Source organism: Rhamphochromis sp. 'chilingali' (genome assembly GCF_963969265.1).
Source record: "Rhamphochromis sp. 'chilingali' genome assembly, chromosome: 6".
NCBI classification, from domain to species: Eukaryota; Metazoa; Chordata; class Actinopteri; order Cichliformes; family Cichlidae; genus Rhamphochromis; species Rhamphochromis sp. 'chilingali'.
The window spans coordinates 27,258,717-27,284,102 of record NC_137933.1 but is presented as its reverse complement, the minus strand read 5'-3'; the positions used below and the strand labels follow the sequence as shown (position 1 = coordinate 27,284,102).

The window sequence follows — 25,386 nt, the reverse complement described above, 5'->3', positions numbered from 1 at the left end:
CTTGAAAGACTGATGAGTCTTGATTTCTGATGCATCATTTAGCGTAAACGGTTTGAAAACATGGATCCATCTTAGTTTGTATAAACAGTTCAGGCTATGGGTGGTGGTGTAATGGTCTAGGTCAGTGGTTCTTAACCTGGGTTCGATCGAACCCTAGGGGTTCGGTGAGTCGGTCTCAGGGGTTCGGCAGAGCCTTCGCCATGACATGCATGGCTCATTTTGTGCACCAGTAAAAAAAAATCACATTTTATTTTTCACTAAAGAGGGGTTCAGTGAATGCGCATATGAAGCTGGTGGGGTTCGGTTCCTCCAACAAGGTTAAGAACCACTGGTCTAGGTGATGGTTTTTTTGGCATGCGTTGGACCGCCAAGTGAGCAACATTTAAATGCTGCAACCTACCTCTGTTCCTTTGTGACCACGGCAGCAGGAAAATGCACCACGCAAAGCTCAAATAATCTCAATATGGCCCCCAGTCATCAGATCTCAATCCAATAGAGCACCTTTGAATCTATAAAAAGGTGCATTTACATCATGGATGTGCAGCTATGTGGACCATAATCTTTGAGGAACATTTCCAGCAACTTGTTGAATCTATGCCGAGAGGTCCAGCCCAGTGCTAGCAAGGTCGGCCTAATGAAGCATGTGGTAAATAAATATAATACTAAGTGCACGGGTGGATTATTAACAGTTTTGTTTCTGCTGTGTTTTATGTGCAGTGAGACTTTCACACCACACTGAGAAGAAACAAGTACACAGAACTAAACGTTGCAGGGTTAGTCCACTGATTCGGTTCCTTTACCCAGCACACAACCAGAGCAACACTATAACTCTGCATTACACCAAAAAACAGACAATCTGAAATCTGCATGATGTACGTTTAATTATTTAAATGAGCCAAACATTGCTATAAAATAACAAAGTTGAGTCACAGTACATAAATATTCATTTTACTGTATTGGATCGTTAGATCAGAAGTTGTAAGGTTATATCGTTGACAGACAGCTTGACATTTTGTTTGATCGTTATTTAATTTTTTTCAATACAAGCATATTATTGCCCACAATATTTTTTTTAATTTACTTGTACCAATTTTGTCCACTTTGTCTAGCGCATCGCTGTACTTGGCAAACATAATCACAATATACTGACACAATATTGGAAGGGCAACACAGTTTAATTACACCACAATATAAAATAAACTAAAAGAATTTCTTAACAACAGTCTATGTGCAAATATTGCATTACTGGCACTGTTTCCTGCACATTCAAGTACCTGTCAATATTTTAATATTGACCAAGGATTTAGATATACACTTTTCATAAATACCCAGACAGGTGAAAATATTATACTCCTCTCTACATCTAGCCCAGTATTGTAGGTTTATTGATTTGGATGCAATAGTTGAAGAAGAACAATAACAGGATTTACACAGATTTTTCAGTAAACTTAAAATCCATCTTATTCAAAGAGCTTTTTAAAAAAAATCTGTTTTATAGTGAGATGCAAAATCAGTAAACCTGATGGATTCAACTATAGTTCTGATAGCAAAAACAGCAATCTTACAAGCAGTTATATTAAAATTAAACAGCCGATCTTTAAAATCACTCCATCCTTTGATATTATTGTGTTAGGTCCCATTCTCACATGTTAATAATTCATTGTGCAATGACAAACAAAGTTTATTGGATCTGTTCTGACTGATTTCCCCTGTGCCATTTGGCCTCCCCTGCTGGATTATACCGGGAGGCAAAACAGCTGCTACATAATAGATAAAAAGTAAATTATTTCCTGTGATGGAAAGCTAAAGACATGGGATGTCTACAAGGACTGTGTGACAGTGTGTGCTATGATCATGACCAGAATGTACCGTGTTTAATGCACAGTGAAACCTGAGGAAAATGAACCACAGTGGAGGAAACAGCCCTGAGGTGGGAAAAAGCTTGCTAATGATGCCACTTTCGGCTTGTTGTTGCGTCTCTGCAGCTACATCTTCTTGTTTCTGACTACAGGTCTTCAGTTGTCAGGAAAATTTCATTGTGTGCGGGGTTCTCCATAATGAAGTGGTCATCACCAGTGTCGTCCTGGATGACAGGGAAAAAGGTCAATCAGCATTTTCCAAAATACAGGAGTCTCTATGTTTTAAGCTTTGAGAAGATCCCGTGTCTGGATTAGTGTTATGGACAGTTAACAGGTTTCATTGAGACCACACTGGTGGAATCTTGGAATGGTTTGATGCGCTAAATTCGTCGTCTGTGGCATAACTGTTAGCCTTGAACGTGACTGTGTCAGTAGCTGATAGGACTAATACTTTCTTGTATTGCTACTTTTACTTAAGTTAAAGGTCTGATTGCTTCAACCACATCTGCTGATGTTATTCTCCCCAGACGTTTCAATTCCGTCTCCAGTAAATGCTTTTAATGATCCACACTGCGCGCTGCAAATGCCCCCTCATGTTTACTGGTTTAGAAAAGTTTTGCGTCCCAAATTGGCTATTAAGAGGTAACGGTTGTAAGGAAAGCTTTATGCCAAAAAGACAATTTAACAGAAATGGGCACTCGTCAGAACTCAGCATCATGTACGATCATCAGATTTTTAAGATTTCTTTAGTATTAAAAAAAATTTACAAGTTTACATTATTTAGTTTAGTTTATACTTCTTTCATATATGTTTGTTCTACAAGTATTAATAACATTTTTCACAATGGTGCATTATTAAAAACGTGCATTACAGTTACATCCAGTTTCTCTCGTATAGTACTGATTATTACCCACTTTCACCTTTTTTAATAATTTATGAATCTGGTTTACATAAATACATTTTTTGTCACTTAATTAAGAAACAAAGTCATAAGACAACACGTTTGTGTGTCTACGAATGCCATATGCTTCTATAAATGCGAATCATTTTATTAATAATTAATAACTATTTTAAATATTTTGCAGTCTATAAAGAATTCATCATGGTTTAATAGCTTCTTTTCCCTGCAGGGACACAAAAGTAACTGAACTAACAAAAAGCAAGTAAAACCCAAAAGCTCTCAATTTTTATGTTGTTATGTTATTTTTAAATGTATCTATTTGTTGAAAATCATATGGAAACTAGTTAGTTATTTTCATTCAAGTATTAATTAATTATTGTGGCCCTGGTAAGTTTTGAACTGTTCCTAGCAAGATGAAAACATTTCATTTCATCGTAAATCGACTGAAATGTACAGAACGATTAAAACAAATACTTAATTGCTATATTGTGATTAAACCGTACTGTATGTGAAACCTGTTTAAACGTCAGCTGTGTTGGTCTGCACTATGTGAAGCTCCAGGCTTAATTTGAATACTTTAGTTTGTATTTAAAAAAAGAAAGGAAGACATTTTAATGTTTGTTGTCATGTCTGACAGCCTGATGTAGCTGCTATTATGTTTTTAGCGTTTGTGAAGTTTGGATTTGTGCAGTTATTCTTTCATTTATTTTGTTGTTTTAATCATGTTAAGTCGGCTGCAGTTTGATTTTCTTGCTTTACTGCCGGTATGTGTGGGGCCCATGTGACGTAGTGGCCGAACATAATCAAGCCTCATGATTATTTGTATGCTTTTGAGTGTAATTACTTACTTCGTCTTTCTCTTTGTAGTTTTTCTCTGAGCTGCGATAGGACACCACATGGATCAGGGTGTAGACTCTGAAAACAAAAAGGCACAAGGATGAAACATGAGGGGAAAATGTGGGAAAATGAAAATGAAGAAATCGATGGATAACAGTGACAAGGACAAAGCCATTATAACTCTCCATAAAGACAGAACTCAAAGACTCCCTGCTCATGATTGCGGGGTGGGGGGGTGGGGGGTGGGGTTATTCAGTGCCAGATTAATAACTTTGATTAAATTTCTCTGCTTCTCAATCAAGCCTGCTGGATTGTCCTGCTTCATTTTCAAGGTCACTAAATTAGTCAAAAAGTACAACCTGTGAGGAAAAAAATAAAAGTTAAATGTGAAATGATGTTATTACCTGTGATATAACATGGCCAGAAACTGCACAATGAGAAGAATAGCAAAAGACAACAGAAACATCAAAGTGAGAGGCTCCACCTGTCAGAAAAAGAGCAATAGAATGGATTACTAATTACATCAGATGTTACAGGAGTTCAAACAATTATTTAAAAAGAATCACAATCCTTCTTTAACTGCAGCACATGCATTTAGGAGTGTCTGTTGTGGGTCCCAACCTTGAGGAATTCATCACTTTTAGTTCCATTGGGATAATACTTTGGGATCCTGATGCTGATGACATCATTTCCAATGGCCTGCAAGAAGAAAGTAGCTACCACCCAGAGCACGTTTATGATGAAATACAGGAAGACGGCCTGTGGAGAGGTAAGAGAATTTAATATTTGATTTCGTTTTGCCACATTTCAAGTGGATAATTGTTTTTAAAGGTTTCACTCCCAACCTGCAACCTGACGCATCAGAGTATTTTTTCATAATGATTTGGGATCATTCATTTGTTATCATTGTCATCATCAGAGTGCTGACCTTGTTTCTCAGTGACTTTAGTTCTCTGTTGACTTCCTCCTGATGTTCTTTAGAGTGAGTGATTGGTTTCAGGTAGCGCTCGATTAGCTTGTTCCAGAAGTCGTTCTCATTCTAAACACACAAAAATGCACACAGTTCAATAAAAAAAATTTAATTGATCACTTTTTTAACTGACTAACTCCATTTAGCAAATATAAATTTTATTTTCCTTAGAAGATCAGAAATCTGCTAATGAATAACATTTCAGGGCGGTTGCTTTGTTCACTATACCTTAATTACTGAAAACGAACGGCAAAATTTAGAAACATTTACATCTACCGTGCATTGTGAAGTAGTAATACTGTGTTTAAATACTCATTTTAAATACAACTTTTTGTATCTACCTCTATCTCACAGACCCGACAGCTGAATAAACATCTTACCTCTTCTAGCTTTTGCACTTGTGGGGCAGCGAGTGTTTTCTCAATGGCTAGCTTTACTCTCTTTTCCAACTTCTCCATTCGATTGGTCTTAAGGGTTTGCCGTGCCTGAGACACAGAGAGAAGTCAGGTCAGTTATGTATTTTCTGCAGCAGCAGTTTTCAGAAGTTTTCAGAAGAATAGAAACTCTGGAAATCAGGTTTCCTCTCAAATTAATTTCATTTTGTTTTAAAAGCAACATGTCATTATTTTATTTACACCAAAGTTGTCATCACCTGTCTGTTTAGCGCAAGTTGTAACTCCTCCAGCTGATAGTCTGAGAGAACGTCTTCAGGCCCCACTGAATTGAGCTCTACATTGAGTGTGTCTGTTAACATCAGCACCAAGTCTTCGCACACTTCATCGTAATCTTTGTTACGGAGTGCATATCTGAGGAGAACAAAAGCAGTTTAACTACACAACTGCAGCTTTGCCATCGGGGTAATTGTACAGCATCTTACACAAACGTAGTTTTAGTGTAAATGTTAATTATTCTTGTAAAAATGCCTGCAAGTGAACAACAAAAACATGCAAATACTTGGATGATGTTTATTATTTACCGTATTTGTTCTTGTAGATTTCTCTTCATGTTGAAGTATGTCAGCTTTTTCAGAAATTCTTCCTTCACTGGGTGCACCCAGTCTGCATACACATGAAAACACACACACACGGATAGCATCATTACTCTGTTTTATATGCTACATAATGTATAGTATATAATGATCCACAGCTACATGTATAGCTGGAAATTACAGTGTGGTGCACTCAGGACCTAAATGCATTTAGAGTGCTTCTCACCAGCGGCGGGAATCTCTGCCTCACGAATCATATAGTCATCATCATGATCACTGTCTTCTTCATCAGATGAACTCATGCTCCTGTTTTCAGCACCATTGTCACTGCACACAGCACACATGCACTTATTGTGAGCTTCTTAATTCCAGCGCACATCTCATTTTGTCCTTATAAACAGCTGTGTTCAGTATGAGACTTGAATGGAACTGTGTTATTTTCAAGGCCAGTAGTATATTGGATTTCTGGTAAAATAATTAATTAAATTCAATTTGATTTATATAGGGCCAGATCAGCCTGTGAGCGAACAACATTAGAAATGACTGACCAAATAAAGGAGGAGAAACAACCACGACAACAACAACAGAACGCTACCTGCTACTGGAACCCAGGTCACTGCTCTTTGCTGCCTTCTTCCTCAAATCATCAACTAGAGGTCTTGCAATCTCTTCCTTGGCTTCTTCTTTCTTGGCGTGTTGTTTGGTGTGAGGCTCCAGCATTAAGGCTGGGTGTAGAGGTGTTTCGTTTTGGGTGATTGGATTGGCTGGGATGTGCTGTATAATCTGACCCGCGAGCTGCTGAAATATCAGACGCTCTGTTTCCTGGGTTATCTGTAAAGCAACAGAGTTCATTAATCCATTCATCCATCACCTGCTGTCAGGTATGTCGGGAACTGTAACCATACCTGTATCTTCATGTCCCAGCAGCAGCATCTACAGGTTTTGTCACAGAGAAGATTGTGTAGTTTCTTCTGCTCTACACCTCCCCTAATGGACAGACAGATATGAGGATGTATGGTCACAAAGAGTGATTGATATGACAAGATTAAAAAAAAAAAAATCAATTCCCTGCTGTCTTATTTGTTTTTGTTTCATGGATGAGTGTCAAATATGGAACAGGAAGTGGATGAACTAATGGATTTGGTCAGCTAAAAGTTCTGCACGACTATATATACACACTTTCAGGCTAAGACTTCTCTAAAGGCTGAGGCTTTTTTCTACTCTTCGATCCTTATGATGTCAAAGACAGGCGATATTCTTGATATGGTCATTTTAGGTCCAGAGCTCTGGCTGTAAGCACAGCAGCTCCTCCACCGACTCTTCAGATCTTATGAACTTTACACAGTAATGTTGCGTTTTGGGGAAATGCAACATTTCTGTTTGAGATTTGAATTTGTTATAATTTTCCATTCTTATTTTGATCCCTATAATATTATTGCTATTTCATGATAATTAATTAAACAAACAGTGGTCTAAAATAATGCATTACTTGTTGGTTTCCCTTGTGCCCCAGGACACATTGTTCATGTTAACCAGCGAGTAGATGGTCAAAAGGAGATATCCACTGGGGATGCAGATGAAATACATCAGACCATAGATAATCAAGACTGCAAGAAAGAAAAGGAAACAAAGCCAAAAAATGTCACATGACATGAAGCAACATCACACAAAAAATGTGAAATAATGCTTAGAACAATAATAATGAACATACAAAACTCCTCAGGGTGGAGTAAAGCTGTTATCAAGTACATGATTGCCATTGAAATCAAAAACAATCCAGTGGGGGTCAAGAAGGTTTTCTGAATCACCATGTCACCTAAAAGAGAAAAAGGCATTTGCACATTTAATGGACATTTATTTGAAAGATATGAGACTGCAACAACATACAGTCAAAAAACGATTCTACCCACCAATGATGGAAAAGAAGGACGCAGTCATGAGGAATGCATACAGAACACTCATGATGCCGGCAATGGTTATTTGGGTATTCGACTTGGTTAAAAAGCAAATGAGGATGTAGAACACGGGGGGAACGCACGCGACGACGATGGAGAGTGTACCAGTGAGTCTGAAGACAAACTGGAAAGCACCTGGAAGGAAAAGATGGAGGGGGAGGAGAGAAGGAGAAATAAATGACTGATGTAAAGTTATTAATGCACAAAAATTATTAATGCAGATGGGCTTGGCAAAGTGAATTTCCCTGTAGTTACCATTACAAGTTATTACTAAGTCTGCCTTCAGTTAAGCCAAGTGTTTAATGAAAACTGGTGGTTCACACTGTAGTTACCTGCATTAATGACTGCATTAAAGTTCAGATTAGAAATATTTGTTCCAGGTTTTGCTTCCAGGATACATCTTTACAAACCACGAGAACTCAAATTTTTAAACTCACTTTACATAATTAATGTTTCATCCTTTTTTTTCTTGTCCTTTTTACTGTTTTTGTGGATGCATACAGGTATTCGCATTTGGAATAGTACAAATGTGGCAATTTTCTATTAAAAAAATATAGCACAAACATCTGCCCAGACTTGAATTTGGTAGGCAATGGTCAGAGGTCATTAGGACCTCAAACAGGCCACCAAGCCATAATTCAGAATAAATAAATACATAAATTAATTATGGCAACATTTCCCAGACAAGTTTAAACAAATGATAGAAGAATAATATTTCACGTGCTAAACAGTGGATTGAAACAATGAAATCAGTGTGGTCTACCATACTACACAATGTGAACCCTAATAAGGAACTTTGTAAACGCCAGTTCTGGTAAGTGCGGTATAAAGAATTTGCATAAAATGACATGCAACAAAGATTATACCATACAGTAAAGATGTTAATGTGTGACATGCAGTGAACTGGATCAGAAGGATTTTAACAAGTCTTGTGCGTTTCCATTTGCCGGTGATAAAACTAAGTTTATTGACACCATAAGGAACAAGTAAGGCATCTGAATTTGGTTCAGTCAAATCTTTAAACAAGTTATTATACAGCTTACTTTATGGGAGCGGTCTTAAAATGAAACCACTATACCATATCTATTGTAGTTGTGTTTGCTCAATTACTTTAGTTCTGTTTCCTTGTTGCAGAGTAGCATAATTTAAAGACAGTCACGGGTTTCTGAGAGAATCTGTAGGATTTACTTCCCTAACGGAACTTTTTATATATTTCAAAACCTAAAAAAGTGTTTGAAAGCTGAAAGGATAAGAGATAAACTGCAACTTAATGGCATGAATAATGGTGATAAATGTGTTAGAGTCATTAACTAGACTTAAACCTACTTGCTATCATGAGAGTTACAGAGGCAGGTCCCAGGATAGAAGATCCAACAGTGAACATCTGGTAGAAGACGTAAATCCCTGAGATGGACTCGTTTCTCTTCACTGTCTCTGGACCACTAAGATTCACAACCACAAAAGAGTTAGTATGGCAGTAGAAGTGTTTGTAGGATTTATAGCCTACAAACATAACCAGGAAACCATCAAACTAAGAATGAAAAATTTTCTCTTTTTTTAAAAAATGTTTTAAGTAAAAAGCAGGATGGCTATAGAATGAAACCCTGCTATTATTAATAACATGTAACACTAGCCTGTGGAGAAGGTCCAGTGTATTAGCCAATGTTGAAGGTCCCCATCGTCTCCTCTGGTTGTAAAACTCTTCAAATTCCTGTGGTGAGTTGGTGTATGCATCTGAAGCAGCATTATACTCGACTCGCCAGCCTTGTTGCAATAGCAAAGTACACAGCCATCGATCCTCCCCTAGAAGAGCACACACGAGACACCAAGAGTTTAAATGTCAAAACACTAAGAGTACAAACTAGACGAGGTAAAAAAGTCTACTGATCCTTTTGGTTGCGTTTACCAACCTTGATCATACTGCACATATTCTTGAGCTCTTTGTGCAGTTGTTGAGTATCTTTTTAAAACATGGTCATCCATCAGGGCCGACCCTCTGAACAGACTGAAGCATCCCGGACTGCACAGCACAGAACCAAACACATGCTCTGCTGTCTTCTGGAGCCAGTGACCTACTGCATACTCAAATTTCTGGTACCACACCATGGGACCTGGGATGGCAGAGAGGCAGATGAGAGGAGAGATGAAGCAAAGGAGGTTGAAGAATAATAGGCATTTGGAAAAAAGTACATGTAGTACGTTGTTTCTAAGTTAGTCCATCATATATACAGAGCTTAAAAGAACACTGCAGAAGCAAAAATCCCACTAAATGCTGATGTAGGGAATGTCAAGAACTAGAGTGGACCTATGAAATATACACGATTTCCAGTTTATCAAAAGGCTTTCTTTAAATGTTTATTTTTTAAATGAAATACATTTAATGATACATCAGTGGCAATACATATGAAATGCCCACTCACCCATGCCAGTAGGATGGATTCTACCACATGCTGCACCTACATTGTCATACATCCTCAACCTGTGAACACAAATATGTTTTATAAATTGACATGTTTGACAAGCAACAATAACTAAAATCGACACTTTCTAACTGGATGACTAAATAGCTCATAAAATGAGTATTTGTGGTATTTGTTGTCTACAATAGCATCAGTGATTTATGGAGGAAAATGATGTAAATACTGAGCCATGACAGATTTTAAGAAGTTGACTGTTCTGCTGCTCACCTGTCTACAAGCAGAATCACAGCTTTAGGGTGGAAGTCAGTGTCTCCGTCAAGAGCAAGAATATACGTGTTGTCGTCTGAGATGAACTTGCGTTTGTTGTCGTTGTCATACTGAGGCAACACGAAAGTCTCACTATCCAGAGAGACCAAACTGGCTCTGGAAAAGTTATTCAATTGCTAAAAAAAAAAAAGATAGGTCATTGAAAAATTATAAGAAATTATACACAATGCCAAAATAAGTTGACTCGAACAGCTGAAAAGTCTTACTGGGATCTTTGAAGGGTTCTTCACAATGTAGCCTTTCCAGCCAAGCAGGTAATACATGTACATTATCTAAGAAAAAAGAAAAAAGCAGCAGTATTGAATGTTAAAATCCAAGAACAGCCTTTTGGAGACTCACTGTTTAATAGTCTAGATGACTTGACAGAGGTGATTTGTCAAATTAATTAAACTTTTATCACACAGGTAGAAAATACAGAATGATTATACCAGCAATACTAGCAAGCATGTTTTAAATTTTAACTAAGCATTTTCATACATTTACAATTAGAGTTGAACACACATTTAATTAACAGCACTTCCAGTATCTCAGTATATTTACTACAGTCCAAATCATTATTAATAATGGCATGCAGCACAATAGAGCAACACAGTTTCTTATTTTGAAATACTGAACAGCACTGAAATGATTTCAGCCATTTATTTTCATGCCTAAGAGATATATATATATATATATATATATATATATATATATATATATATATATATATATATATATATATATATATATATATATATATATATAAATATCTAGTTTTGGAGTTGCTGCTTTTCTATCCCATATTCAATAGTAAATAGTTTTTTGAGTAAAACATATATTTTTGACACATTTGAGTAATAATAATGAGTGTTGAAGAACCCGTCCCACTGTGTGAGGTTATAGAATAGTAGAATCAGACCATACACATGATGGGTCCATTCAAGCTCATACAATTCCAATACATGAAAAAAGAAAACAAGTCTGCATGTTTGAGTGAGAGAACTTGGTTTTTAGTGTATTTCACAATCACATACACATAAATAGGGATATAGAGATAGAAACTTTCACAGCTAATCTGTACCTGGGACCATCTTTTTTTGTTCCTGATGAGTAGTTTGTCTTTTAGGTGAACATAGAGCATGTTCCCTTCTGGCAGAACAAACATCAACCTGCCACCGTAGGGAGTCTCAATGATCGACACATCGTCAGGCTCTTTGTTGGTGAAGACCCTGAACGGAGGGATGTGTAGGTGATCAGTTTGAAAGATGGATAAAGAGAGACATGCAGATGTACACACATATATTTAACTGTGGGGTTATCTCACCTGTAAACTTCAATGACAACATGGATCAAGTCATTAACATAACTATTAACCAGCCTCTTGTTTGTGTCATCGTCAGTCATGAAGGCATCGTCCATTAAAATGTGACACTCAAAGTCAAAACAGTCCTTGTGATCTTCCTTTGGATCCCCTCGATAACGGTCCAGCCTGAAACAATAACAGATGACTGTATAACACAGCAAAAGCCTTTTCATTTAGGTCTTATTTTTAAGTGTGAACAGTCAGTGCACAGCAGGAAATAACAAGAATGACAGGAAAATGCATTTTTTAAATGTTAAGCAGCCCAAACACTTGGCATTTTAGGCCTTTGAATATATTAGGTCATAAGCTAATGAATTTGACCTTTTATTTACATTTTTAAGAACCACTTTACATCAGACTGAGAGGCTCTAAATGCCTCTCTGGTTAAAAATTTCACCTGTGTACTGACACCTGCCTGGTGCGAAATTAAACAGGTGGAGGTAAATCAAACCCATATTTTAATACGCTGTTATATTGCTCTTTAATGATATGTAAAAGAGAAATTAAACCCACGCTGTGTATGTGATACTAGTACACCTGGGGCTAGATGCTTTAAACTCAAACTCGTTATTTTCATCAGAATTATAAAGCCGTGCTTAAGCATGCTTGTTGTTAAATCTCAGTCACTGTGGATTTGTATGCAGCCTGATCTACTTTATGTCTGTATGTGCAGATAAAATATATAATGATAAGAAATGTGATAAGAAGTTCTCATCATAGTGACTGGGGTATGCACATGCATGTTTTTGTGCCTACACTTATTTATTTGTCTGGCCCCTGATGTTTTCAGAGGTACTGGCTCTAACCTGAACATGGAGGTGAGAATCTTCAGCATCTCGTCGTAGGTCTCATGCCACATGGTGGCGCACAGATAGATCACACACTTCTGCATTTCATCATGGCTGTTAAGGAGAGGAGAAGTTGTAGCAGAATTTTTAAACATTTCATGCTGTGAACACGCACATCTTAGAAGCATCTGCTATGGAGGCTCATTAATGTTATACACCCATTGTGGAAATGGCTTCATAAAATGTGCCACATGTGCAGCTGCAGTGAATTTGGGGATGCAAATAAGCGAGTTTCCAATTTTGTTGAGGTCGTAGATGAACATCAATTGTTTTTGGGTCATGTCTGTGTGTATGTCTTTACACTGAGACGTGCTCTGCTAGCGACACAGTTTGCATGAACTCAACTTCAAATGCATTTTTTTCTACCTATACTTCAAATAAATTATTCACTGCATAATTGCATACTGCCTTTCCTGTTGAAGAAATGTCTGTGCCTCTACTGCATTTGAAAAGTTATCACCCATTATGATTGATTTTTTTTTTTTTTTAGGTTAATTTATGGCCACACTGAAATAATGTTCAACAGGGAAGCTATTCTCAGATCACACTGACCTTTCTTGGGTTTTGGCTTTTGGAACCTTCATCTTGGTGTTGAGTAGCAGAGACAGGTCAATGAAAGCAGATTCATACAATCGACGAACAAAGAGCTGAGATGTTCTTTCTATACGCTGGACCTAATGGAAGGTGAACCACAAAGCTATTTAAGTGTATGTCATTTTTAAAAAAATCAGATCTCAAAAACAATATGCTTTAATATGTTGTGGTGTGGCTTTTCTGGGAGTTAAAATAAAACTTCCAAATAAAGAAATGACTGAATTCATTTAAAGCATACATCTTCTCACAGCCAATTGAGTGAAAGTGTGTGCATATGCGCTGTGTTTTTTTCTGATACCTTGATCTTCCATACGTAGTAGGTACATGTGACGAGGCCTGACCACATGCACACTCCCTCCAGTGCCAGCATGGCAAAAGGCCATTGAAAGTAGTGGCTGTCAATCAAATGGTAAATAAATATTTTGAGTGAAGTGTGCAAAGATAAGAAATACAGAAGATATCTGTACTTAATATATTGCTATAGGACATGGCAGATGAGGTTGGACAATAAATACTTCCATTTTATTCGCATTAAAAAAAAATTATAAATGACCAGGCTGCTTGAAGTGTAAGAAGAATTAGTGACTTGAAAAACTCACATGCTACGTTTCATTAACACATTTCTCAGCATACAAACACACCTGTTTAGTGAAGTCCGACACATGCTCCTAGTAAGCTCGAGTAAGACCGCAGACGTGTTTTTGGAGTTCAGATAGAGCAACTTGTCACAAAATTCTGCAATAAAACAAACATTTTTTTTTTTTTAGCTTTATTACATGTAGTTTAAATAACTAATTTATTTATAATTATAACAATTTATACATATAAATGATACAGTGCATCAGAGGAGTCATGGTGTATTTTTTCAAAGTGTATTTTCATGATGAAAATATTGAGCTACTTAAGTGGAAACAACGTTAAAATTCCTGGAAACTCCCCTGTGCTGAAGCGACTCATTAAACAATTAAAAACTGAATGCAAAACTTATTGCAAGTGAATTTTTTATGAAGGTAGTTCAATTTGTCTTGACCTAAAAAAAAGAATAAAGAAAAAGGAAAAACTCACCTATGATGCTTTCTGCTTTTGTCCCATTATCCAGTTTCCATCCCAGTGTAAAGAACAGCACTATTCCCAGCAGTAGCATTGCAGGTCCAGTGCAACATAGAGGAAGGGCAAAACTCATCCTGACAGAATGAATCTTACAGGCCACAACTCCAAACCAGTGGCAGGCTGCTGAGCAGAAGGCCTGAGACAGAAGATGAGGGCAATATTTATTAAGCCTAATTTACAGTCATAAGGACAAAATTAAGATTGTAATGTACTTAATTTACACGTTAGACCATCCTACCACCATTAAAATATGTTTCTGAACCAATTCTTTGTGGAAAAGTAAGAAAGAAGTGCAAAAAAGTGCTTTACACTTCAAAACTCAGATCATAATTGGAACATGTGATCATTATCATGCCTCGGGCAAGTAAGTAGTGGATACAGAGACCCCTGACTGATTAAACCTGCGGCTGCTAAAGAGTCTGTGTGAATGAGATTTGATTGGTTTAAGTAAGTTTTGTCTTATTAAGTAATTAATCTAGACTAAACCTGCTGAGAGCCATAAAAAGAAAATGATCAAATGCAATAATGGGGAAAAAGTGCTTTTTGCTAAATCACCATCAGACACAGTTTTGTCTGCTACATGCAGTGATAAATCAGATTCTACATTTATGGCATCTAGTCTTCCTACAGTAATTTTAATACATGTTGCATGCTCTCTTCCTTCTACTTACTTGTAAGAAAAACAACACTAGTCCTGTTTTCAGGAGTTCTCCGTCACGCAGGATAAAATTGTCCCATATGATGGTTTTCGCAATTAGCTTGTGGTAGATCAGGTATACGGCCCCTAGAACAGACAAAAACAATTTTAATTTTACATGCTTGCCACATTTAAAAATGCACCCCTCTTTCACTCAAATCATTTAGTTCACAATGAAACTATTTTTTATCACTGTTCTTTGTTTGTGGTCAAGTAAATATTGTTATGGTATAGAAATACATTGATTTAAAAAAATACTGTAAATAATAAGAGTGGTAACGTTTTAAATTCCTGCAGTGATAGAAGAAACAATTTAATCTGCAACGTGTACAGAGATACAGTACAGATAACATAAATCTGCACTGTTCTGTAGATTGGGTCATCTACCAATCGGAAGCTTGCGTTTAACTATCCGTAGGCAAGATACTGAACCCTGACCCCTGATTTGGGTGTAACTGGGTCATTAGCTTGCAGTGCTTAGTTACAGTAGAAAAAACACTTTATAAAAATCAGCCCATGTATCAGAACATTTGCAATAATAATTTTACAAGTTAAGAAATACATTGGATTTTAAATAAATAAAAATAAAAGAGAACATATTAATAGTGGTTTATTGTGCAGAATAGAAAACCTAGATTTACTAATACTGAAAACAACAACTGAAGAATTCATCACAGCTGGAGAACATCCTCTGCAATCCATCTGCACCCCTGACATCACAGAAATCTGTTTGTTCTCCAGTGCGAATGTGGGAAATTAGATTTTTCATCACGCGTCCAGTGCAGAGTGGGTGTAATTTTGCCAGCATGTTTTTTTTTCTCCTCTCCATTCATTGCGTCAATACAGACATTGATGGCAAATAATTACCTATCACTAATATCCTCAGAATGCTGCTGATGACAAACACAAAGTCTCTGAAACCATCCAGTTGTGACAACGTATCCTGTGGGATAAGAGAGGAAAAAAGATCCTCAGTGATCGTGTAAAAAAAAAAAAAGTTTCCTTATCATAAACATACAGACTTGGAAGAATGCAAGCTAGCTGAAGCTCCACTATAGAAAAACAGCGTACCTGCATGCGGTTGGTTGCTTGTAGTGAATTTTCCCACCAGCACAACGAGACAAGGAGGGAAGAGAAAATTCCAAGTGCCACGTAGATATAGCAGTCAGAACCCTGTCTGTCCACATATGACGTTACACGGACATAGTAGTCAATTCCCAGCATGCAGTAACCTGTTGGTCAAGTTAGTCAGTTAATAAATGCATATCTAAACTTTCTCTTATATCAGTAGATACAGTGTATATGGAATACGCTGTATCCACTGTCTATCCAAATGTCCTAAAAACACACCTATCACTCACATTTTCAGCTCCATAATATTATTCTTGGACTCTTCATTACAAAATAATCCCTATTTATCTCATTCTGAGGTACCTTCTCTCTCTTTTTTCCGAATACTTGAAACTTTGGCAAAGTTTAATATAAGTTTGCCAATATTTATACATTTTTTATACACCATATTTTTTTTAAATCAATCATGTAACTTGGAGCTTGCAAGCTTGGTGCTAGATTTGAATCTTAAGCATCAAAACTTGACAGAGTTGTTGTTTTGGCAGTTAAGACGTTTTATATCATTTATATGAGGCAGTTGTTGTAATGAGGGTGACAGAATTACTGTGTCAGAATTGGATGAACAAGACAACAATGGAATGATAGTTTAAAAGAGCTGACAGACAATTAGTAGCAGATCAGTTCAGTCAAAGCCTGAAAACACAAACCTTGATTGAGAAGTGTTCAAACAATTGGGAGAAACGAGTGACGTACAGAACTAAGAAAATAACTGTCGACTCTACTGCTTTCTGCTTCATTCACTCCCTACCCCTAATTTGTGAGCAGGTAAGGTTTGCCAACATGACTGTTAAACCTCCTACTATACCTGCTGTGAGCTAATTATCATAAAATGTAATTAAGGATTATATTATATTTAATTTTTGTAGAGCGGCTCTCGGTTTTTTGTGTTTTCACCACACCGAATCTATGAATGTTCAGGGGACAAAGCTAAAAAGAAAGCCAGGGAAACAAGCTTGCACATAGAAGCTAATTTAAAAGGAGTTACCAATAGAGGTGAGTATGAGGGAGCAGATTGGGAACACAATTTTCCAGTTATCTCGCTGTAGTCTGAATATTATCTGCATAATTGCAGACACAATGCAGACTCCTCCACTGATGAAGAGATTAGTCAGGACGTCAAACTGAGGCATAACCACCAGCACGAGGACTGAAGTACCGAGAGAGACCAGGACCTCAATGAGGCAAATCTGGAAAAGACACAAAACCAGAAAGATGTCCTCACTTATGCAGTGTTTCTATTGGTTTTGGACATGGAAATAGAAGCCATTAAAAATACTTTATATTCACCATTAATTTGTATCATTACCATCAAATGTACATTTTACTTTTTTTTCTTTTCTGTCTTTTGACCTAAATAAACCTTTCTGTTATCGTCTGTATAATTCTTACAGAAATGGCAATAAATACACAAACAAGAACAACATAAATAAGAATAAGACAAAATTCTCTTTATAGCATTTTGTTGAAAATACTATTAGAAGATAAACTCATGATTAATTAACTGCGCCCAATGGGACCTACTTTGTGCCAAAGATTAACAAAAAAAACATTATTACTAAGTTTGTCTGTAACGATTTGTAATTTTACATTTTTCTGCTGTCTAGTTATAGGTACATAAACTAAAAATATGTAGAAAAACATACAAATGCCATGATCTTCATTTTGGGTGGTACAAAGGTCTTGAAGGAACATCGCCACAGCGATTTCAAAAAGACCAGGACGTTGGGGAAGACTAGGCAGAACATCATCATCAGCATGTAGAACTGTTTTTCCTTTGGGGTGCGCCGGGACATTGGACTGGACAATGTTGACAACACCAGCAGGGAGCCCTGAAAGGATATATGATCATTGTGTGTTAAGAAAATTCTATTTCCAGGAATAGGAACTAGATGGGGAATCCCAGTAAAGAGAGTGCTGGGTACAAAGGCATTCAGTACTGTAAACTCTGTCCTCTCATAAATAGCATGAATCTTCTTCGTGTTACTTTATGATCAGGCAGGCAGAGACAGATAAGCTTGTTGTCACATGATTTGTACTTTTCACACGATGCGTTCTTTGCTGAAATGCCTGAAAGAGTTTTTTAGACATACAAAACATAAATTGATTTGCAGAGTGCGCTCTGATGGATAAACTATGCAACATGAATTGGGAAATTTCTAATATAATATATCAGTCAGACTCTAATACAGTACACAGTGGTCTTATTTTCCATATATGGAACACAGTACAGACTCAGAGTTTAAGAAAGCAATACTACTGTTCAGTGGTGATCAAATGAATCAAAATAATCCAAAGCACTTTCAAGAAAAAAACCAAAAACACTAAAACAACAACAAAGCCATAGATGCAGATTTTTAAGTGTCTGTCTATGAAAGAAAATACTAGAATCTGAGGAGTTGGAGGCAATTTTGCTGTGTCCAAAGTCAGCATTTTTTAGCCAGAGCTTGGACTTCAGCCTCAGTGGTAACCAGATGAATAACTTCACAGAGAGAAAAAGATAAACTCACAAATGGTCCTACCTTTGCAACAACAGCAGTGGTCAAGACAGCTAACCCCACCAAAACAGCCACTAGATGTTGAGCCAGCTGGAAACATCTTCTCTTTTGTTCCTTCTCAGCTCCTGCGGGGTTCAGCTGGAATGGATCCCATGTATCCCTGGAAAATAGATATTGGTTGACTATAAAAACAGAAAACTAGAACGACTGTTTAATAATGTACTAAAACAATGGTTACCTAATAATCTATTAAAGTCAGTTGAAGGATGACAGAGAATTAATAATAGAGTAGAAATATCTTTTAGTTTCATCTATGTGAAAGAGAAAACACTGAGCTGTCTCAGTTTACTGATATTGAACTACAGCGCAGTGCCCTTCCTGATTTTTTTTTGTCTTTTGTGTGTGCATATTTTCTTTATCCTCAAAAGTTTCAGATCGTCATAAAAAAAAACATAGACAAAGACAACCCTAGTAAATAAAAAATGCTGTTTTTAAACGATGATTTCGTTTATTTATCAATTATCATTAGGGTTGTGTGGTATGACAAAAATCTCATATCCCGATATAAGACATTTATCGTCCTGACAACGATATAAATCACAAAAATGTAATATTTTCTGCAAATTCTGTGAATCTTGGGCAATTCGACTTGCGTGAACTTTTTCCACTTTTTCCGTCCTTTACCTGGATTCGAGTGTTTTAACCAATGCATGAAACTATACATTTTTAGACATAAGTTGTAATGGCCACCATTTTCTTTCAAAGTTTGAGTCTAAGATTAATTTTTTAGCACCTGACGGCTCTTTTTTTTTTCTTCTCATCCGTAAACTCTCTGCATAATCTTTCACGTGATTCAGTTTATTTTGAAAAGTCTCAACAGGATCTTGAGCTTTATTGTGAAAGGTTTATGTAGAAAACAAATAAGTGGACAGCGGAGCCACGCGATGGTTTTATTGTCGTTGTTGCTATCGACAACACGTAAAAACAGGCGCTTGATAGTCAGTAGTGTGGTTATATTAAATATAAGAGAAAGCGAGAACTCATGGAAATTAATATAGCCACTACAGTGGCCATCAAAACGATGAAAAAATATTGCTGTAAACAGTTTATTTTACGACACCACGAAACAAACGATAGGTTAAAATAGATGTTTTTATATCGTCATCCGATATATATCGGTATATCAAACAGCCCTAGTTATCATTTCATTTATTAAGGGAAAAAGTTCTCCAAACCAACTTAGCCCTATCTGAGAAAAGTAATTGTCCACTAAACCTAACAACTGGTTACACAACAGTTGGCAGCAAGTGCTGCAATCAAGCATTTGCAACAACTGGCACTGAGTCTTTCTCGTTGCTATGGAGGTATTTTGTCCTATTTGTCTCTGCCGAATTGTATTAATTCAGCCTACATTTTTTAAACACTAATGGCCTTTTTAAATTCATGCCAAAAAATCTAAGTAGGATTTAGGTTCATACTTTGACTAGGGCACACCAAGACCTTCTTTGGGCTACTCAGTGATGGACTTGGTGGTGTGGTTTCTGATCTTTGCCCTGTTGCATAACCCAAGTGAACTTGAGCTTCATGGCACAAACTGAGGGCCAGACACTCTACGTCAGAAAGTTCTGGTAGAGAGCAGGATTCACCCATTAGGGCTGGATCAGGTGACCCTGAATCCTCCCTTAGTTTTGCTGCAATAAGTGTAGGCTGCTGGGGGATTCCCATGATAAGTTTTTCCTTTTCAGTCACCTTTCTCACTCAACATGTGTTAATAGACCTCTCTGCATTGAATCATACTTGTTATTAATCCCCGTCTCTCTTTCACAGCATGTCTTTTATCCTGTTTTCCTTCTGTCACCCTATCCGGTCGCAGCAGATGGCCGCCCCTCCCTGAGCCTGTTTGTTGTTTTAAATGTTGTACTGGATTCATGAGTTGTCCATGTGCTCTTGAAGTAATTTTGGTGGGCCTGCCACTATTGTTCCAAATTTTCTCCTTTTGTGAATAATAACTGTTATTGTGGTTCATGGGAATCCATGGCTTTGTAACCCTTGCCAGACCGATAGATGTCAGAGACTTTGTCACACAGGTTCTGTTTATGTGACTTCTTGATTCCACAGGTCTGTCAGTAATCAAGGCTGCCTGGCAGGGCTAATCAAACTGAACTCAGGTTTCCCAAAAATGTGGTTAATCACAGTTAATTACTTTAACTAATATTGTTGCTCAACTTTAAAATTATAAATAATTTAGCCCCTCGTTATCTTGTTGATCTTCTTAGTCTATATGTCCCTGGGCTCGCCCTCAGGTCTTCAGCCCAATTACTCCTGGCTCAGCCTAGCTCTAGGCTTAAATCTAGGGGTGACCGTGCTTTTGCCCTGGTTGCACCGAATCTGTGGCACAACCTTCCTATCGCTTTCTGTGCGTCAGACTCCGTTTTATCTTTTAAATCCCGTTTAAAAACTCATTTATTCAACATAGCTTTTCCATCTAGTTAGTGTCCCTATTTTATATTTGGTTCAATTTCTTATTTATGTACTTTATCTTTTAGCTATATCTGTTCTTAGTACTTTGTTCTTATATTCCCTTCTATTGCCGTATAATTAGTGCCCTTAACCTGATGACATATGTGGTACTTTGTTAATAGTCTTTTATTTAATGTCTTAATTTTCCTGTTTTTATTGTAAAGCACTTTGGTGTACCGCTGGTCTTTTAAATGTGCCATACAAATAAAGTTGTATTGTATTGTATTTAATTATCTTCCTGATTCCTGAAAAACAGGAAGGGGGGCGAGGTTTTCACAGCACTGTTTCTTATCATGATACTTTAACATTTGTATGGTCATGACTACATTTATTAGGTGCAAATTGACTGCAGGGACGTTTTTAAATGAATATGTGATAAACCATGGGTGCATAGTCAATGGATGAGCCTGTAACAAGGAATTAAGTGAAGAGTTTTACATTTTATACCTCAAACTATTGCTGATTGTGATCATGGTCTGTTGGGTGTTGGTTACAGCACAAAATGAAGAATCCTCTGTTATCTACAAATCTGCCAAAGCCCTCAGTTCATCGCAAAGGTCAGAGTACAGTTTTTATTGAACAGTATTCTTTCAACAGTGCGCTGCATCTCTCTCTCTTTTTACCCATTTTTGGGGGGTCTGTGTTTATTTTTGTCAGTGATTGTCACTTGTCAGTGTGAAATATAGCAAAAGCTTTTAGCATGAAAGGCACAGTGTATGGTTTTGGTGCTTCCAGATTAGAATGTGACTGGCACGCAAACAGGCATCTAAGCTAAGAGATTCTCAAGCAACCCTTTGGCCATAATTACACTCGATATCTGTGTTTCCTGGCACATTAAACGTCACCATCTCTGCCACCCCGATGATTAATACAGAGTGCAGAATAATTATCAGGGTGTGGGTTTTTTACCTTGAGATTATGCTACACTGTGATCTCTGGCTTTGCCATAGCAACTGAAATACTGTTAAGTCAAGGTGTAGTACAAAATGGATTGATGCTGGCAGAAGGTTGTTATATAAGGACTAATGATATTGCACTATAGCTGTTATTATTATTATTATTATTATTATTATTATTATTATTATTATGTGACGCTTGATAACTATTGGATTTTTAGGATAAATGACAGTGGCAGTTTTTAGGAAGTAAAAAAATCTGATATCGATATACTGGATAATCTAACTTTTTAAAAGCAGTGAGAAAACAAAAGTCTGCTGTCTTTAGCTTTTCCCCCAATGGCAAGTGACGAGCAGACAAGCTACTTATTTTTTTGTGTATTTATGAAACTAGTGAGTCTTCATTAGACACGATATTGATGGAAGAAATTTAACTTTTCAGATGTTTCTACCCAAAGCTCACTAGGATACGCCACCGCGGCCCCCTATGGTGAAAACTATTCGAAAAAGATTTCCTGCTTTCTGGAGAGGTATTTAAAAAAATAGCTCTCAGCTCCTTTGCTCTGTGACGTCAGTAAATCATTTCCTTATGAGTTTATGGAGGAACTTGATTCAAGTTCTTTTTGTAAATTATCCCTAACCCTATAAAAAAAGGAGCATTATCCAAAGCTTTGTCGATCACAGGTTATTAGTCAAAAACAAAAACACCCCCAAAAACACCAAGATGGTAACAGTGGAAAGACGCAGCTCGAAGCCTTGGTAATCCAGTCAGTGAGGTAGATTTATATGAAGAGCAATTTGTGCTGAAAAGACCAGCAAAATCAGGAAAGGACTTCAGTTCCCCAGACTCAAAAAGTTTTTACAAGAATGACTCACTATGACAACAAACTTCAGATTACAATATTTACTTATCACACTGTATGATTATCTGCAGACTGTAATCACCCAGATTCAACTTGGCTCCATCACATCATAATGTCATGAGGCGTACCCCTGTTTAAGAGTGCACTCGATTACATGGCCCATTAAAGCTCAAAAATCTTTTATTTCAGTAAGGTTTTTTTCCCCATTAAAAATTAAAACTGTCACACAGTTTGGCTGCCATATGTTAGGAGTTTGGAAACTGGTGCACTGGCTCACTTTGCTGTGACCTTCTAGTCAAGTTATATTACTCTCTAAAGTTGCGTAACATTTAATAAATTGGGAAACAATTAACTGCAATGATTTATATAAAAGTAGTTAATATTTAAAAACTTTATAGACACCACTCCTAGCTTTAGTTTAGTTTAGTGGAAGTTTAGAGGCTTTCAAATCAAAAGTTGCTGATAAAATATTGTTTTATTTTTCTTTATAACTTCATAATCACAACAAGGGTGGTGTAAAAAAGCTAAACTCAGAGACAGTGTCATAATTTTTGTGTCAGATATACCTACATGGAGAATTTAATTACAACTTCAGCGTGTATTTAACATTTGAAATGGAGGCCCTAACAGCAGGCAGTAACAGTGGAGATGATATCAGCTACAGCAATAAAGCGAAGCACAGCAGTGCACAGAACAAATTAACTGTTTTCTTGGCTGTGAATTATATCAAATGGAAACCTGGTAACACAATACTTTATGGTGAAAAATAATATATATATATGTAATATCCATTACCAACACATATCTCACCAACAATTAACCTCCTAACAATGATGAAGAGGTTAATAAAACTGGATAGCGTATCCAGGGACAGGAAATTGAATAGCTGCCTGGTTCAAAGTGGCATGTGGTGTTGAATGTATTTCTGTCTCATTCTCAGCGCAGCAAATAGGAAACAACTTTAAAGCCGCCGTGATGACATGAAACACGTTCCTGCTGCAGCTTGGTCAGTTAAAGAATAACATGTGCTGACCCTGATTTAGGAAACAAATTCACTAACTGTCTGACTTCAGTAAGTTCCTGTGGTAGAAATAAATCAGAGGCAATGTTTTTACAGTGAACATAGACTAAAACCAAAAAGCTTACGTTACACACGATTCCGAAATTTCGATAATAAGGGAAGGAGAAAATGCAAAGATACAGCGCTAAAGAAATTTATTAGACCACAGATGCCACAGATATCCTAAATTAACAGTACTGCTAATTACTAAACACATTTTTAATGTTTCTGTAAAGGTTAATTCACCACTATCTTCAAGCTCTGCAATCAAAATGATATTTTTAAAGCACATTATTATTTTTTTGATTAAAAGGCCAAATTACAGTCATTTCCTTCCATTCCTGAATAGAAAATTAGTTTTAGTGGTTAAATGTTATACTGAATTAATTTCCGACTTCTCAGAGAAGTCCAGCGAGCTATTTGGTAATTCAACATGAATTTCGTTTTTATGGCTTAATAAATAACAATACAATCTTTCATTTTAAACACGTTTTTGAGATGTTTCTAAAATATTTGTGTTCTTGTTTTTATGTCACCCTATCAATACAGATGTTACTTTTGATTTAATCAGGTGAAATTGTTTCTTTTTTTTTATTCATATTTTCCTTCTTTTTTTCCTCCCACCGCAAGTTATCATGCTTCCACAGCACACAGCCAGTTTTATTAAACACCGCATGGGTCACAAAGCATAAAAGACCCAGAGGAGAAGATGGATTTCTACTGCCTAGAAAGAAAGTGTCTGCAAGACCGCTTTCTTCCTCCATTGTATGTATTTGATCAAGCAGGTTAATTAAGATCAAAGCATGGTTGGTGGACTCGTGGCCTGTCACTCATATAAATGTGATTTCCATATTTAAATTCCTCTCATGTCACATATTATGCTCAGTTTCACATCTGTGCCATTAGTTAAAGCAGAAATGAAACCACATAACCTTTATGATGCAACACACACTCTTGAAGATTTTTTACCTGTGCCTTCCTTCTCGTTTCTTTCCTCTTTCTCTCAGATCCTCCATTCTTCTTGTTTACTCCACTGCATCAACCAGGAACCTAAAATAGATCGTTTAAAGATAGTTTAAAAAACTGGCTTTATAGCACGCATTTTAAATTAAACCATGTTCAGGACATAGACAAAAAAAAAAATCTTTAAACAATATTGGCATTGACTTAATCGACACATATTTAAATGTAAAACATAGAGATTCTTTACCTTGATAACTGCCCTATGATTAAATCTTTTCTTAAGTGTCCAACTATCCACCCTGCTGAAGCTCTTGAAAAAGTCTGCCTTCAGTGTCAACCCAAAATAAAAAATAAAATACAAAATCAAACACCAGCTACTGTTTTAAAATGAAGTAAAACATCAATAAAATGATGTGAAATGCCAAATCAAGACTCCACACAGGTGTAAAATTCAATTTAGAAATGCCTATGCTAATAATTGGCCTGACCCAGCTGCCTCGCTCCGTTGGTCTGTCAGGGAGTTTGTCCTTTGTACATCTGATTTATTTTGTGCCTTATCACAGTTTATGAAAGTGACACCCATATAGACAGTAAGGCACAACCCCCGCAT

The 25,386-nt window shown here is 36.8% G+C and overlaps 1 protein-coding gene across 1 annotated transcript; it reads right to left on the bottom strand.

The window, feature by feature from the left end:
* Positions 1 to 968: 968 nt before the first annotated feature.
* Positions 969 to 25,157, bottom strand: chs1 (chitin synthase 1). The gene is made up of 35 exons (XM_080885040.1): positions 25,024 to 25,157; positions 24,783 to 24,863; positions 18,499 to 18,634; positions 17,623 to 17,808; positions 16,965 to 17,166; positions 15,920 to 16,080; positions 15,716 to 15,791; positions 14,823 to 14,935; positions 14,107 to 14,287; positions 13,683 to 13,776; positions 13,340 to 13,436; positions 13,000 to 13,121; positions 12,406 to 12,501; positions 11,561 to 11,725; positions 11,318 to 11,465; positions 10,464 to 10,529; positions 10,198 to 10,373; positions 9,931 to 9,989; positions 9,421 to 9,621; positions 9,145 to 9,313; positions 8,837 to 8,952; positions 7,466 to 7,645; positions 7,267 to 7,371; positions 7,045 to 7,162; positions 6,461 to 6,542; positions 6,151 to 6,386; positions 5,782 to 5,882; positions 5,544 to 5,625; positions 5,220 to 5,373; positions 4,948 to 5,052; positions 4,526 to 4,636; positions 4,219 to 4,356; positions 4,002 to 4,081; positions 3,609 to 3,675; positions 969 to 2,083 (listed from the first exon to the last, which is right to left on the bottom strand). Exons 2-35 carry the CDS (start codon positions 24,827 to 24,829, stop codon positions 2,006 to 2,008), a joined length of 4,248 nt encoding a protein of 1,415 aa, XP_080741166.1. The 5' UTR covers positions 24,830 to 24,863; positions 25,024 to 25,157; the 3' UTR covers positions 969 to 2,005.
* Between the last annotated feature and the right edge of the window lie 229 nt (positions 25,158 to 25,386).

Excerpts from the sequence above, each read along its gene's own strand:
- chs1 (XM_080885040.1), bottom strand. The coding sequence starts at position 24,829 with ATGGAGGATCTGAGAGAAAGAGGAAAGAAACGAGAAGGAAGGCACAG. Across the intron at positions 13,437-13,682 it reads TGTCGGACTTCACTAAACAG|CCACTACTTTCAATGGCCTT; the intron begins GTGTGTTTGTAT and ends TTTGATTGACAG. Across the intron at positions 4,082-4,218 it reads AAAGTGATGAATTCCTCAAG|GTGGAGCCTCTCACTTTGAT; the intron begins GTTGGGACCCAC and ends TTTTTCTGACAG.